Source organism: Octopus sinensis, linkage group LG4 (genome assembly GCF_006345805.1).
Source record: "Octopus sinensis linkage group LG4, ASM634580v1, whole genome shotgun sequence".
Taxonomy (NCBI): domain Eukaryota; kingdom Metazoa; phylum Mollusca; class Cephalopoda; order Octopoda; family Octopodidae; genus Octopus; species Octopus sinensis.
In genome coordinates this window covers 71,591,286-71,606,996 of record NC_043000.1, presented here as the reverse complement: position 1 = coordinate 71,606,996, position 15,711 = coordinate 71,591,286, and the positions used below count along the sequence as shown (strand labels likewise).

General features: G+C 35.2%; 1 protein-coding gene across 1 annotated transcript in view; it reads left to right on the top strand.

Annotated features, from left to right (window-relative positions):
• The window catches only part of LOC115210480 (cilia- and flagella-associated protein 300-like), a 25,077-nt gene extending 9,366 nt beyond the window's left edge, over positions 1-15,711 (top strand). The window contains exons 2-4 of the mRNA XM_029779083.2: positions 13,922-14,094; positions 15,354-15,420; positions 15,694-15,711. Coding sequence (XP_029634943.2) covers positions 13,922-14,094; positions 15,354-15,420; positions 15,694-15,711 — 258 coding nt within the window. The remainder of the gene's footprint in view (positions 1-13,921; positions 14,095-15,353; positions 15,421-15,693) is intronic.

The following is a 15,711-nucleotide window of genomic DNA, read 5'->3' as shown; positions in this document are numbered from 1 at the left end:
AGGTGCAGCAACATCCAAGGAAAATTAACCGAGAAGATAGCTTTCGTGTGCGGCAGATGCACAGGGGCAATTGACACCATTGATACTCAGAAAACAGATTCCATTACACTCCTTGGGGAGGAACTAGAAGTAGTTGATAGTTTCTGCTACCTAGGTGACCAAGTTAGTAGTGGGGGTGGATGCTCAGAGAGCGTTACCACTAGAATAAGAATAGCTTGGACAAAGTTTAGGAAGCTTCTCCCCCTACTGGCAACAAAGGGTCTCTCGCTCAGAGTGAAAGGTAGGTTGTACGATGCATGTGTACGAACTGCCATGCTTCATGGCAGTGAAACATGGGCCGTGACTGCAGAGGACATGCATAGGCTTGAAAGAAATGAAGCTAGCATGATCCGCTGGATGTGTAATGTTAGTGTCCATGCACGACAGAGTGTGAGCGTCCTGGTTGGGCATAAGAAGCATTGGATGCAGCATGCAGGAGAGACGATTGCATTGGTACGGTCATGTACTAAGAATGGACGAGGAGAGATGTATGAAGTGCCGCTTCCAAACTGTTGAAGGAACCTGGGGTAGAGGTAGACCCAGGAAGACATGGGACGAGGTGGTCAAGCATGACCTTCGTACTTTGAGCCTCACTGTAGCTATGACGAAAGACCGAGACCTCTGGAGATATGCTGTGACTTCAAAGACCCGACAAATGAAGTGAGTTCATGGCTTGCAGGATGACCTGCTGTGCTTACCTTGGATTGTAGAGTGACCCGCTGTTCTTGAGGAGACCTGTTGAGTCAAGTTCGTCAACATCAAAAATTTGAATGGTAATTGTAGTTAAGACACCAGTGCTGGTGACACGTAAAAGCACCGTTCGAGCGTAGCAGTTACAAGCATCGCCTGACTGGCGTCCGTGTCGGTGACATGTAAAAGCACCAACCGATCATGGCCGTTTGCCACCCTGTGTGGGCTCCTGTGCCAGTGGCACATAAAAAACACCCACTACACTCACAGAGTGGTTGGCGTTAGGAAGGGCATCCAGCTGTAGAAACACTGCCAGATCAGACTGGAGCTTGGTACAGCTTCCATGGCTTACCAGACCCTGGTCGAACCGTCCAACCCATGCTAGCATGGAAAATGGATGTTAAATGATGATGATGATGATGATATATATATATAGAGAGAGAGAGAGCAATAAGAAAATGGAGGGGATCAATAGTTGGTTCATCAACTTTAAGACATTATATTATGTCAACTTATTTATTTATTTACTAAAATGACAATTACAAGAATATGTGTATATGTATATATAAAATATATAAAGATACTAGTAATTATTAAAATATATAACATACAGTCCTGTATGTTATATATTGTAATAATTACTGGTATCTTTATATATTTTATATGTAAAGCAGAATATGTTATACATATGTATATTCTTGTAATTGTCATTTTAGTATATAAATAAATAAATTGACATAGTATAATGTCTAAAAGTTTTTTGAACCACCTATTGATCCCCTCCATTTTCTTATTGCTATATAAATTAATGGTAAAATAACTCTTTACCTTCACCCATTTAGTACACTAGGTAATGTAATTGCAATGCCATAAAAAACACTTGTGTATTAATAATTGGGTATTCTACCGGCAGTATATTGGATAGATATTATCCCTTAGTTAGATTCACAACTTCTAACTTTCTTGGAATATATATAAATGTAATAACAGGTTGCAATGGGTAAATCATCGCCATTTTGTATTTTTAATTTCGTGCATGCACATTGTTTGTTTTTGATTTTGTCAACAACGCAGTATAGTAGGGTCAGTTGGGCACCATCTGTGAGAAAAGCAGCATGATGTTGCAATTCACTCTGCCAGAAATTTGGGAACGACATGCTGCACTGCTTGGCATTTGTGCCAGCAGCTCCAATACAAACATTTCAGAGTGTTTGGGTGTCAATCTGAGGAAAGTGCAGAGGATTCAGAAAGAGTTGGATGAGTCTAATGGTGATGGTACGGCAGCTCGAAACATTCTCATCATTCTGATAAGAAAAGAGCTACTGAATTTGCTGGTGAGATCCAGGCCATGATTGACAATGATCCCCCCCAAGTCAATCAGGTCTATCATCGCCAGGGACATTGGAATGTCTGAGTTTCTTATCAGGCAGGTAGTACTTGAAGACATTTGGTATTCCTCATACAAGATGAGAAAGGGCCAATTTTTATCCCAAGCCATCAAGGACAAGAAGAAAGACTGCACTACGAAGCTTTTGAACAAACTCATGCATGCCCTCCATGCTTTGGTTTTTCTCAGACAAGAAAAATTTCTGGCAGGATCAGATGGTGAACACACAGAACAACCATTGGCTTGCCATGTCTCCAAAACATGTACTAAGAGTGTTAAAAATCAAACATCCAGTCAACATCATGGTGTTTGGAGTGATCACTAGTGATGGCAACATTATGCCTCTATTCATCTTGCCACACAGCCTCATACTCAACACATAGGCCTACATCAAGAGCCTGGAGGAGGTAGTGTTGCCCTGGGTCAAGAGAGTGGATGCTGGAAGACTATGTCTGGCAACAAGACTCTGCACCATGCCACACAAGCAGGAGAACCCAGTCATGGCTGTTAGATAATTTCTGTGGCCACCTAACTCCCCAGACTGCAACCCACTTGATAATTATGTGTGAGGCACAATTGAGCAAGAGATTAACAAAACTCCTAACACCAAAGATGAACTGAAGACAAGGATTATGGCAGCATTCACCAACTTAAACAAGGAGACCGTTCAGAAGAGCTGCAGGAGATTATGAAGTTGTCTGGAGGCCAATGACAATTTTATTGAATAACTCTACTCTTTAGTATCTCAAGATACTTTTTTTCAATTTTGGTACATATATCTGTCAATATCTGTCAGTATTATTTTCATTTTTACATAATTTAGATGACATTTTATTCACCGCTCCCTAAACATGTATATATAAATATGCGCGGGCATAGCTGTGTGGTAAATAGCTTGCTTCCCAACCACATGGTTCCAGTTTCAGTCCTGCTGCATGGCACATTGGGCAAACAGCTTCTCCTATAGCCTTGGGCTGAACAAAGCACTGTGAGTGGATTTGGTTGACGGAAACTGAAAGAAGTCCATCATATATACATGTGTATGTATATGTATATATATTTTTATGTGTGTATGTTTTTTGTGTCTGTGTTTTCCCCCCCACCGTTGCTTGACCCAAAGACCCAAAGACATACACACTTAGATATTTACAAATATATATGTGTATGTATACATACATACATACATACATACATACATACATACATACATACATACACACACACACACACACATACACACATACATACATACATACATACATACATACATACAATCAGCTTTTTTTCACAGCTTCCATCTAGTTTGGTCAGCCTGAGAATATAGTAGAAGACTCTTGCCCAAGGTGCCATGCAGTGGGACTGAACCCAGAACCATGCGGTTGGGAAGCAAGCTTGTTACCACACAGCCATATATAAATATTTATGTATATATATATATATACGTTTATATATTTGTTTTGCAAGATTTTTGATGTGAAATCGTGTGTTGAAACAGATATTGTTGTATTTAGGAATGGTCATTTTGCCAGTTTAGCCAATAAATATATATATATATATATATATATATATACACATCATCATCATTCATTTAGTGTTTGCTTTCCATGCTGGTATGGGTTAGATACTTTGACTGAAACTGCTAGGCTGGAGAGCTGCACCAGATTCCAATCTGATTTGGCATGGTTTATACAAGTAGATGCCCTTCGTAATGCCAACCACTCCAAGAGTGTAATGGTTGCTTTTTACATGCCGCCAGCGTTGGTGCTATCCACATGACACCAGCAACAGCCACAACTATGATTTTACTTGTTTTGGTGAGTCTTCTCAAGCACGGCATATTGCCAAGGGTGCCTTTTACATGTCACTGGCATGGGAGCCTGTTATGTGACACCAGCATTGGCCATGACTATGGTTTCATTGGGCTTTATTGGGACTTCTCACACACAGCATATTGCCAAAGGTCCTGGTAACTTGTCATTGCCTCCATGAGGCCCAGTATTCAAAGACCATGCCTCACCACTTCATCCCATGTCTTCATGGGTCTACCTCCTCTACATACAGACAGACACACACACATGTATACCATACTGCTTTCTTATTTTTATATTTTCGTATATTTTTATTCATTTCCTAACATTATACTTATTTATTGAATTTTGGTTATTATACGTTCTATTATTATATTATTAATAGTTATCGCCATACTAATATGGCAGTCTATAAATATAAGACTAAAGCTGTTGCTGATTAGCACTAAGAGGCCATCGCCTCTAGCTAGCTATATGACACATGAACCTGCGTCCATTACAGACGGTCAGTAGCGACACCTGCTGGTTCTGACTACACTGCATTGATAAAGGGCAACAACCCTGAAACATGTCTGCAGATGTCTGGCTAGCAAGGTGAAGCGGCTGACTTCCCCTGTTCGAAGATTGTAATGGACGCAGGTTCGTGTGTCATATAGCTAGCTAGAGGCGGTGGCCTCTTGGAGCTAATCAGCGACAGCTTTAGTCTTATATTTATAGACTGCCATATTAGTATGGCGATAACTATTAATATCCAGTAACGCTGCCGTAATCTCCTTTAGAGAGACTTAGTAATTTTAATATTTCTATTATTATATTATTATTTTTATTATTAATATTATTCTCTAATTTACCTTTTGCTCGCTACTTTATTTTATCCTTATTTTATTTATCCTTACTTTATTCTATTTTACTTTAATTTTTTTCTTTTATGTTTTTTTTAACTACTTCTTAATTATTTTTTAATTCTTACGATATTATTTGCATATTCACCATCTAATAATTTTATTTTTATTATTATCCAAAATTTTTCTTATAATCTTTTTTATTATAAACCTTCTTTTACCATTATCCATTTGCTTTCGTATAATTCTTTATGGTATGCCTTCTACTGTATACTCCTTTATTTATCTAATTATTGATATGCTGGCCACTCTTCTTGTTTCATACCCTTCCCACCATCGTATAATTTTAGTCATATTGTCTCGATTTTGTAGTCATTTGGTTTTAAAAGAGTATATATACAAGGCTATCAAATAAATAAATATATAAATAATATAGGCGCGGGAGTGGCTGTGTGGTAAGTAGCTTGCTAATCAACCACATGGTTCCGGGTTCAGTCCCACTGTGTGGCATCTTGGGCAAGTGTCTTCTATTATAGCCTCGGGCCGACCAAAGCCTTGTGAGTGGATTTGGTAGACTGAAACTGAAAGAAGCCTGTCGTATATATGTATATATATATATGTATGTGTGTGTGTGTATGTTTGTGTGTCTGTGTTTGTCCCCTAGCATTGCTTGACAACCGATGCTGGTGTGTTTACGTCCCCATTACTTAGCGGTTCGGCAAAAGAGACCATCGAATAAGTACTGGGCTTACAAAGAATAAGTCCCGGGGTCGATTTGCTCGACTAAAGGCGGTGCTCCAGCATGGCCGCAGTCAAATGACTGAAACAAGTAAAAGAGTAAAAGAGTAAATAACTACGTGACCTTGCACTTATTTAACCCTAAAACTGGTTGTTGAATAAAATTAAAAGATGAAAGAAACCAACTTTTTGTTGTAGGAGTAGTGAGATGCTTCACTATCCAACTCCCCCTCTTACTTCATCCTCTAACTTCTTTCATCATTATAAATCTTTGTTACCCTGCACGTAACGTCTTGTTTTCTCCTATAATACTACCAAACTGAACTAACAAATTCATTCTATGACAAGCAAGGCTCATAGAATCATGAAGATGCACATCCCATTGGATTTTGAACGTTTTTAAATGTTATGGTTCGTGTATTCACCTGATGGAAACAGTTTTTTCTAATGGTGTAATGTCTCCATTAATCAATTAAAAATTTGCTGGAAACAGCTGTAGTGCATTGACACATATCCATCTGTTGTTATTTTTTCATTTATTATCCACCTCTCTCGGAACCTGCTCCTTGCATAGATCCAAAGTATATTATAGACTGTACATTTAGTGCAATGTCTGTTTCTTGATTAGTCTCAGGGCTATTGATATACTCTGTCGGCTACAGTTAATTGTATGCATAACCTGAATGTCTTTCTGCCTGTACTTTGGTATCCTTGTGTATTTTCATCTATTTTTGTTGGGTACACATTTCACTTTTCGACCTCGCCTGGTGCCTCACCATTTATGTACCTGATTCACTTGAATCTTGATCTATCATATGGGTGCATGCGCACACGCATGTGTGTGTGTGTGCGCACGCATGTGTATGTGTGTGTATTGTTAGGTATAATTTTGCACCTGTCAGTATTCTCTTTAGTGGTGATTTTGGTTGTTCTTTACTTTTGATGAATTTGTGTTTGTAGAATATGGTTCATCTTAGGGTCTTTAGTGAGCATACGTAAATTTTTAATTATGATGTTATATCTTTCATTATTTATATATATATATACAAAGGGAAAGAGAGAGATAGGGATAGAGGGAGTTGTTCATGTTACTATTATTGTTCAGTTCTTGTCAGAATCCCTCAGGATTTTTTAGTCTCTTGGACTATTGCCAATTGACCAACTTTCTGACAACCATTACCATCACTTCCCTCCAAATTTATTATTATTATCATTATCATTATTATTACTATTATTATTATTATTATTATTATTATTATTATTATTATTATTATTATTATTAAGGTGGTGAGCTGGCAGAATCATTAGTGTGCTAGATAAAATGCTTAACTGTAATTCGCTCATCACTACATTCTGAGTTCAAATTCTGCTGAGGTCAACTTTGCCTTTCATCCTCTTAGAGTCAATAAAATAAATACCAGTTGAATACCGGGGTCAATGTAATCGATTCATTTCCTCCCCCAAAATCGCTGCCCTTGTGGCAAATTTGAAACCATTGTTGTTGTTGTTGTTGATAATAACAACAATAATAATAATAGATATGGAGGGAAGTTATTATTATTAATGGAGTGGTGAGCTGGCAGAATAGTTACCACTCCAAGCAAAATGCATAGCGGCATTCCATCTGTCTTTACATTCTGAGTTCAAATTCTGTCATGGTTGACTTTGTCTTTCATTTTACTGGGGTCAATAAAATAAGTAACACTTGAGCGCTGGGGTCAATGTAATGAACTTAGTCCCTCCCCAAAATTGCTGGCCTTGTGCCAAAATCTGGAATGATTATTATTATCATAGTGAGAAAGTAATACATACCATCAAAGAGACACTAGGGTACAGATATATGAAGCCCAATATACCCATCATGACTATTCATCTGATAAGGGTACACCAGGCGCTTGCATCACAACCATGTGTGCACAACATAGTGGCCTTGTATTAAGATAAATAACCCATGACCTTGCAGGTGGGACCCTGTTAGAATTTTCTTCATGTTGAGTAGCCCACCCCACTCAAAAGGTCCCTAAATGAGAGTTGTTTAAGGACGATGAACTAAGTCCCCTTGTTTCCAGAGGTGAATTATTCAAACCCCAAAGAATTCCTATGAACACATTGCTATGATGCTTACCCACTACTCCTGCTCATGATCAGAGAAACACATTTCATCAGCCACTAAGGGACTTGCTCAGCTGGTTAAGGTCAAGCAACTGACAAGCAAATCTGTGGTATTGAGCAGAATATTTACTGTAGCCCGTCTTTTTATATGAAGACAGCCATAAGATCCAGTGCCTGCTACTGCATCAGAGCATAACCGCTGCATTATTATTATCATCATTATTAAGGCAGTGAGCTGGCAGAATCATTAGCATGCTGGGCAAAATGCTTAGTGACATTTCTTCTCTGTTTATGTTCTGAGTTCAAATTCTACCAAGGTTGACTTTGCCTTTCATCCTTCAGGGTCAATAATAAAAATACTAGTTAAATACTGGGGTTGATGTAATTGACTTAGCCCCTCACCCAAAATTTGAAATCATTATTATTTTCATCATTGTCATTGGTGACAGTAGCAGTGGTGGCAGTGGCAATGTCATCACTGTTTTATGTACCAGCATAACTCGGATTTCTGTTTTTAACTTTTTATTTTAATCACACCTTTATTATACTGGTGTCCTTGATTAAAAACTTGTACACATTCATACTTATATACATATATACTACATACATTCATGCATGCACTTGCATGCTCACACACACATGCAAGCTTGCATGCATGCATTTATGCATATGCAAATAGGGACAATGAAAGTCATATACTTTTGTAGGGATCAGCTGCCTTTTGGGTGTGAATGTTTAATAGTGTAGTATTTTATTTGGTGAGTTTGTTTTTGAAAGATAAGAAATTCTCCATATTTTATGTATTTAACAGATATCTTTATGTCTATCAGAAAATTTGCTGGATAGTCTTTAATGAAGGTTAATACCCAAGAGCATTGTAAAGGTTAAGACTTATGAAGATTAATAATGCGATCACAAGAGTACTTAAGTGGATAGCACATAAATACATTCATGGGAAAACAAATTTTGAGAAATTTCTAAATATCAATAGCTATCAACCTATTTTACATTGTGAAGTCTGTCAACATCTGTATCTGAAACAAGCCAGTGAACCACCAGAGAAGCCAATGAGTGTGCACAAACCACAGGAGCTCTTTGTAGCAATTTTCAACCCACTGTAAATATTTGGATACATATGATGATCAACTCAGTTCCTTGAGCCTCAAGGTTCTTGTCAGATGTTGCCTTATCTTCCCTATCTGAGAAGATCCTATTACAGAAACCAACAAAGCTGAAGCAAAATTTACAGAATGTTTGTCCTCAACATGAGAACAAGGACGAAAGTTTTTGAACAGCTGGCAAATGCTCTCAAAAAAGATGAATCTGGAAACAAGGGCAAAAAATCACTGAAGCTTTTTCTGTAGTAGCACTGGAGTTAGCAAAGTAGGGGAAAAAACATACATAATTGGAGAAGTTTGATCAAACCTGGTGCTCTTAAAATGGCAGAACATTTGGGAGGAAATGAGTGAAAAATACTTGCAGCTATTTCAGTATTGAATAGTTTTGTTCAAAAAAGGATCAGGAACATTGACATTAAGGATCAAATTGTGCAGGAGATCAATTCAGCAACATTTGGTTTATTTTCAATACAACTAGGTAAATTGACTGATGTGCTATCATGTTCCCAGCTACTTGTGTTTGCATGTTATGTGTTCACTCTGGCTCATTTAAAATGCAGTTTTTTTGTTTTTTGTTCTCCTCTTGAAACAACCACCCTGACCTCATGTTTTGGAAAAGGTTTCATCTTCCTTTCAGTCATGGGAAAACGATTTTTGAGAAATTTCTAAATATCAATAGCTATCAACCTATTTCTCTAAATTCATCGACCACTGTGCTTGTATTTTTACTGGAATTATTTAGGCACGTCTATTATCATATTCCTAATGAATCTCTTGTGAAAAGCATTCATTCAATGCTTATTATATACAAACCCGATCACACACAAAATGCCTATTCGTTGTAATATTGAGAATGGAGAGTGCCAGCCAAATCAAGAGCATACTCCTCCAAGTGCCCTTTTGACCCAGATTCTTCAGCCAGTAGTAGTATTGCCTCATATGAGAAACCTGATCGATACACTGTTGATCCTGGGAACCCCACAAACACAGAAAATGGCAATACCCACAATCCATTGCTATTGCAGGATAGTGTCTGTGAGTGCTGTAGAGATGGAACAATAGCTATGTTAGGTACAAAATTTGAATTTCAAGTTTCTGAGAAAAACAAATACCAAAAGTGAAAGGCATTGTCAGGCTGGTCTCAAAAACACTCAAAAAAAGAGAAGGTTTGGAATCAGACAATTCAAATTGTCGATTTTGTCAAAACGAGGATAACAGTAGAAATGTTTATAAACAACATATCTTACTAATACATTTGTTAACTAAGAGAAAGAAGTGACATTCTGTAGTTTAGTTGGAAATGTAAAAGGTGCATTTAAGGAAATTTTACAATCTAATATCCATAAGGTAGAAAACATATATGTAAAGAAAAAATTAAATGTAAGATTAGAATTTGAAATATATCTAGTTTAAAATTTACAGTGCATGTCCATCATGGGTCTGCTTTCATCCTCATCCCTTAATTTGTTCTAAAATGACGAAGGATTAACTGTCTTCCAAAGTCAGTTGATATTTTGCAGGAGAGATGAACCACACACTGGAACTTTTATTTGTGCGATTCAGTGTTGAAAGTTGAATCAAGAAAAAAAAAATTGTTTTGAAGATTTTATGTTAGTTTAGTTTGTCATTTGGTGCTGCAGTATTTCTCAATCTATAATTACACAGTCACTCTTTTCCAAACTACAAAGGCCAGTGTTCACTATGGTTATTGTAGTGACAAGTAAATCTTCCCTTTGATAAAACAGTAGACGGTCACTGATAGAAAAAAAGAATCTCAGTACTGTAGGGCAGTGAACCTCTATACTACTTTTGTTTGAATTGATCAACCTCTCCCAGTTCCTCAAAGGATAGTCTACTATGTAAGAGATATGTACTCAACACTGATCTGTCTACTTTGCATTTGAAGGTCAACAGCTTGGAAACAGTGCATCAGTGGTTAGTCATGAACTGTTGACTTATCAGTTGGTTGTCCAGTACCCTATCAGTTCTGTTTTGTTATCTGCGAATAAAAAAAAAGACTATCTATGTTAGCAATGTAATACAATGTAGGGAGAATAAACAGAGGGCTAGCAAAAAGAGAAGCAACAAGCTAAGTAACTAATTGATGCTCTGTAGGTTTTGATGATCAGAATTCAATCTGTTCAATCAATTAACATTCACTTCATTAAATTAACGTGTAAATGGCTGAGTATTCCACTGAACCATGTACACTTAGCACACTTCCCAAGCCAAATGAGAATGGTGTAATATGTGATTAGGATTGTCCTTTAAATTACAGACACAATCCATATGATGGGCTTCTAAACAGTTTCCATCTACCCAAATTTGCTCACAATGCTTGGATTATCCTGATGTTATGATAAAGATATTTGACCGAGATTCTAAATAGTGGAATCAAATCTAGGACCTCATATTTATGAAGTGAGTTTCTTAACCACTCAGCCAGAACTTGTAGGATATATAAATAAATATATATATATATATATATATATATATATATATATATATATATATAATAATAATAATATAATGCAATATATGAAAGTGGCTTGTATACATAATATACACACTGCATGTCATCTTGTGTTTTACATTAATTACATACTGTTCATATTTAATATACTCACTGTATGTCACACATAAAATATATTTAGTCATAACACTGTGCTATACATGAAGTACATATATATAGGATAAACACTGTATATCATTCATAAGATAGACACATGCATCACATATAATGTCGTTTGTAACACACACTGTGTATCATACATGAGGCACTTGCTGAATCATGTAAAAGATTATAAAATACACTCAAGATATTGAGTGTCTCTCCACAAAGGTCTGTCTGCTTTATTGGTAAGTCTTCATTAACCAATACTCTACAATCACTATTGCAGCTTCTATGATGTTCTCTGCTCCCTGAATTTGCTGACTATTTCCATACCACCTAGGTTTATTTTTAATTACTCATCAATTTTTCTCTCATTGCAATTACTCTGTCTCATCACCATATGGAATATTGCTTACTTTACCCAATATTTTCTCTAAAGTGAACATTTTGGAAGCTCTGCCTCTATGTTTTCAAACTACAGAATTCAAACGGAACATCAATTGTGCTAATTTATCTGTTTCATTGTCATGATGGTCGCGAACAAATTTACCATTGTACATGCAGTGTCATTCATTTCCAATCTTCTAAGAAAACATATCAAGTCAAAAGGAGAAACTAGCTTACTTGGAAACAGAGGAGAAAATCTCATCAAATTCCATCTAATCCATGCAAGAGTGGAAAAGTAGGCATTAAAACAAAGTTGAATAGCTTAAGAAAGATGTAATCACTTCCTCATCCCCCTTCAAATTAATTCATTATCAACACCATCACTGTCATCATCATCATCATCATCATTTCACATTCTGGCCCAAATTGGGTTGGTCTTATGTTATGCATCACAGATTGGATGAAACAAGATTGAGATGAAAATTTCCCAGTGAAGTGAAAAGGATGTAAAACTGCTGATAATGATAATTTAAAGATCAATGTACTTTGCAAAAACAAGCAGCTGATCCATTTGCTGATACAAAACTATCAAACAAAGTTTGAATTGGTGAGATAAATGCCAAGAGCCCATCACCTTCATTAGCCAATGCATACACACACACACACACACACACACACTTTGCTTATTTCTATCAGAGAAATGAGTCATTGTGATTTATCAGAGATAACCATCAATGAATCACTAATTATTGATTTCTTCAAATGAGTTGAAATGAAGCTTGTTTTAATGAGTTGTATTAACAAAGCTGTTAGCAAAACAGCTGTTGTTATAAGGAATTGAAACCAGGTTGTAAACACTTATGATTAACCACCATTTCACACCACTCTTCCCACTAGCCATATATTCTTAACATTTGAGGGTGGTGAACCAACAACGATACTTAGTCAAATTCAGATTTGTTCTTTGTTCTGAGTGCAAGTCATAGTAGGGCTTTCTTTTTATTCTTCAGAGTTAATATTAAAAAAAAAACAGCAAAAATCTACTGACTATTCTCCTTCTGCATTTCTTAGTGTTGCATATATGTCAAAAGAAATCAATATTTTACTTGCTGTCTAAATCCATTTAAAAAAAATTTTTAGCTGCATTCTATGCTACAGACATGTTTATATATTCTATTTATTGTAATGGTGCAGTTTATTTAATGACATAATGTAAATGGCAGGTTTCGGAATTCAGTTAATGACAGACTTGGGTGACACAGTTGGCGGATTAATCATTAGTTAAATGTTGTTGACACAATCAGATATGCTAAGAGCAGTATATAAAGAGTAATAACTAGTACATAAGTTTGTCAGAAATATCTAGATAAAAATATAAAATGAGACAAAACAAATTACAATGTTACTAATCATGATTCCACTACAGAGTTAATATATTCTTGGTAACATTTTAATATATATTCTTTTTCTGAAGAGTGTTTTGTTCAAGAAACAGATATACCTGACTATTTAGTTTCATTTCTCTCTATTCTAAGCTCTGATCTCAATAATCAACTTTGTTTTTCATTCTTCTGGTAGTCAATATATTAAAGAAGATATAACAAACTAGGACTGACTTAATTATCTCCATCCAGAATCTTCCAAAGTTGGTTGTGTCTTTAGTTTAAATAAATTGATATATTTTGGTAGAATGGAGTTAGCTCATGGAGTGCCTGTAGTTTCCTTCTAGCTGTAGCTGCTTCATATAAATACCTATGAGAAAGTTATGGACTTTAAGCTATCTCATTTCCTCACTTCTAAAAACCTGAAGCCTATTTTCTTCAGTAAGAAATTAACACATTTACTTCTAATACAATTTATCATTAAAAATATGCTTTACCAACCAGTAGAACTCATCAAAACAAAGGAATCATTGACTGGATGTTTTAATTTTCTTGCTTCAAAATTCATGCTAGAATTTTGCATTTCTAGTCTCTGGAGGTTGATAAATTAAGTACTAGAAATATGCTAAGGAATCTCTGTAGCCAGTTGCCTTATAGAAAAAAAATGATTTATACAAAAGTAATTATTATTTTCACTTTTTCAACTGTCATATTATTTTCAATCATTAAATTAAACACAGTCATGTTTACAATAAATATATTTGTTGTTACTATTATACACTTTTTTCTATTTGGTAAAAACAGATGCTTCTACTAGAAGAAAGTGATAATTACAACCTATATTCACCCAGTGAAAAAGAAGAATTTTTATTTTGCTTACTGAAGCACTTATGTTTGGGTGGAAAAGTTTGCCAGTTTGAAGATGATTTTGGACCTTATGAAGATATGGTAAAGAAATTATATAAAGAATTAGTGTGGTAAGCTATTTTTCTATTTTATTTCTCTTACAACAGCATAAACTGAGAATCTTACTTTGCAAATGGAATGTTGATAGTCCTTCACAGATTAGTCAGCATAGTCAGTTCTAATCGGAAAACATTTGATCAGAACAATGAGCTGTTAGGGTTTAATAAGTCTGTACATTCATTTATTTTAATAAACTGATTTTTTTATATGTAAAGTTATATATTTGATATCTAAAGCCAAATATCCCTTCTGTAAGATGATTGGATTTCTGGTTGGAGCCATCACATTTCAGTACTTTGTCTGTGAATTTAACCATCATCAGTAACTTGGAGATAGATAGGCTTTACCAGGGTGACTTGTCCTAGACTTGGTGCATGAAAAATATGTAGAGTGAGTCTCATCTTGTTAAATAACATTATAATTGAACAAATTTTATTATAAATTTATATCTCATATGAAAAATGCAACTTTTTCTTTCGCATATTTCTTCTAATTTTAATCAATCTCCCAGCTTCCAATTTTATTTAAAATTTGAAATGAGAAACTCAACAAAATACAATCCTAATTCATTATTGTTATCTCTAGTATTATAAACTTTTACTTGACTCATTCTGAAACTTATTCTAAAGCCCAACCTGTTATAGTATCCATATACTATATATTGTTGTGAATTAGCAAAATCTTTACATTCTTGCTACTCTGTTGAGTATTAAATGAGCAGAACAGGAAAAAAAATAGCAATCAAATAAAAGGATTGGATAAAATGATTTAGAACATCATGCAGCATAATTACCAAATATTTCACTTTATGAAAGCATTTAAAACTAATTTTCTTTAACTGAAAAAAACAAAATAAATAAATGACAAGTGTCTTCTACAATAGCCTTGGGCCAACCAAAGCCTTGTGAGTGGATTTGGTCGACAGAAACTGAAAGAAGCATGCCATGTGTGTGTATGTGTGTGTGTCTTTGCGTCTGTGCTTGTCCCCGATCGATGTGACAACTAGTGTTGGCATAGTTACATCCCATAACTTAGCAGTTAAGGAAAGGACCAATTCAATAAGTACCAGGCTTAAAAGAACAGTACAGGGGTACCATGTAATCCATGCCAGCATGGAGAACAAACATTAAATGATGATGATGATGATAATTAACTCTTTCTGGCCCACCAAAAGAGAATGGAAAGTAATTGGAACAAAACTAATGTAATTAATATCTATTTTACTGATGATTTCTTATCACTTAATAAAATTCTGCTGCTCTTCTTTTAGTGCTCAAAAAGTTCCAGATTCTCAACAACCTAGAATTGTTTCTTCTGTCTATAAGGTTACAGCATACGTGAGTTACTTTTAATTCAATTATATTTTTGATATATATATATAACACACACACACACACATATGTATATATGTATGTATATATATATATATATATATCTACATATGTATGCATTTATGTATGTATATATATACATATATGTATATATATATATATATTATATATGTATATATATATATATGTATATATATGTATGTATATATGTATGTATATATATCAGCAATAATAAATCTTTTCGGAAATTGTTTCTTTACTTATTTCTTTTCATTGCAGCTCTCACTCTCACATTAA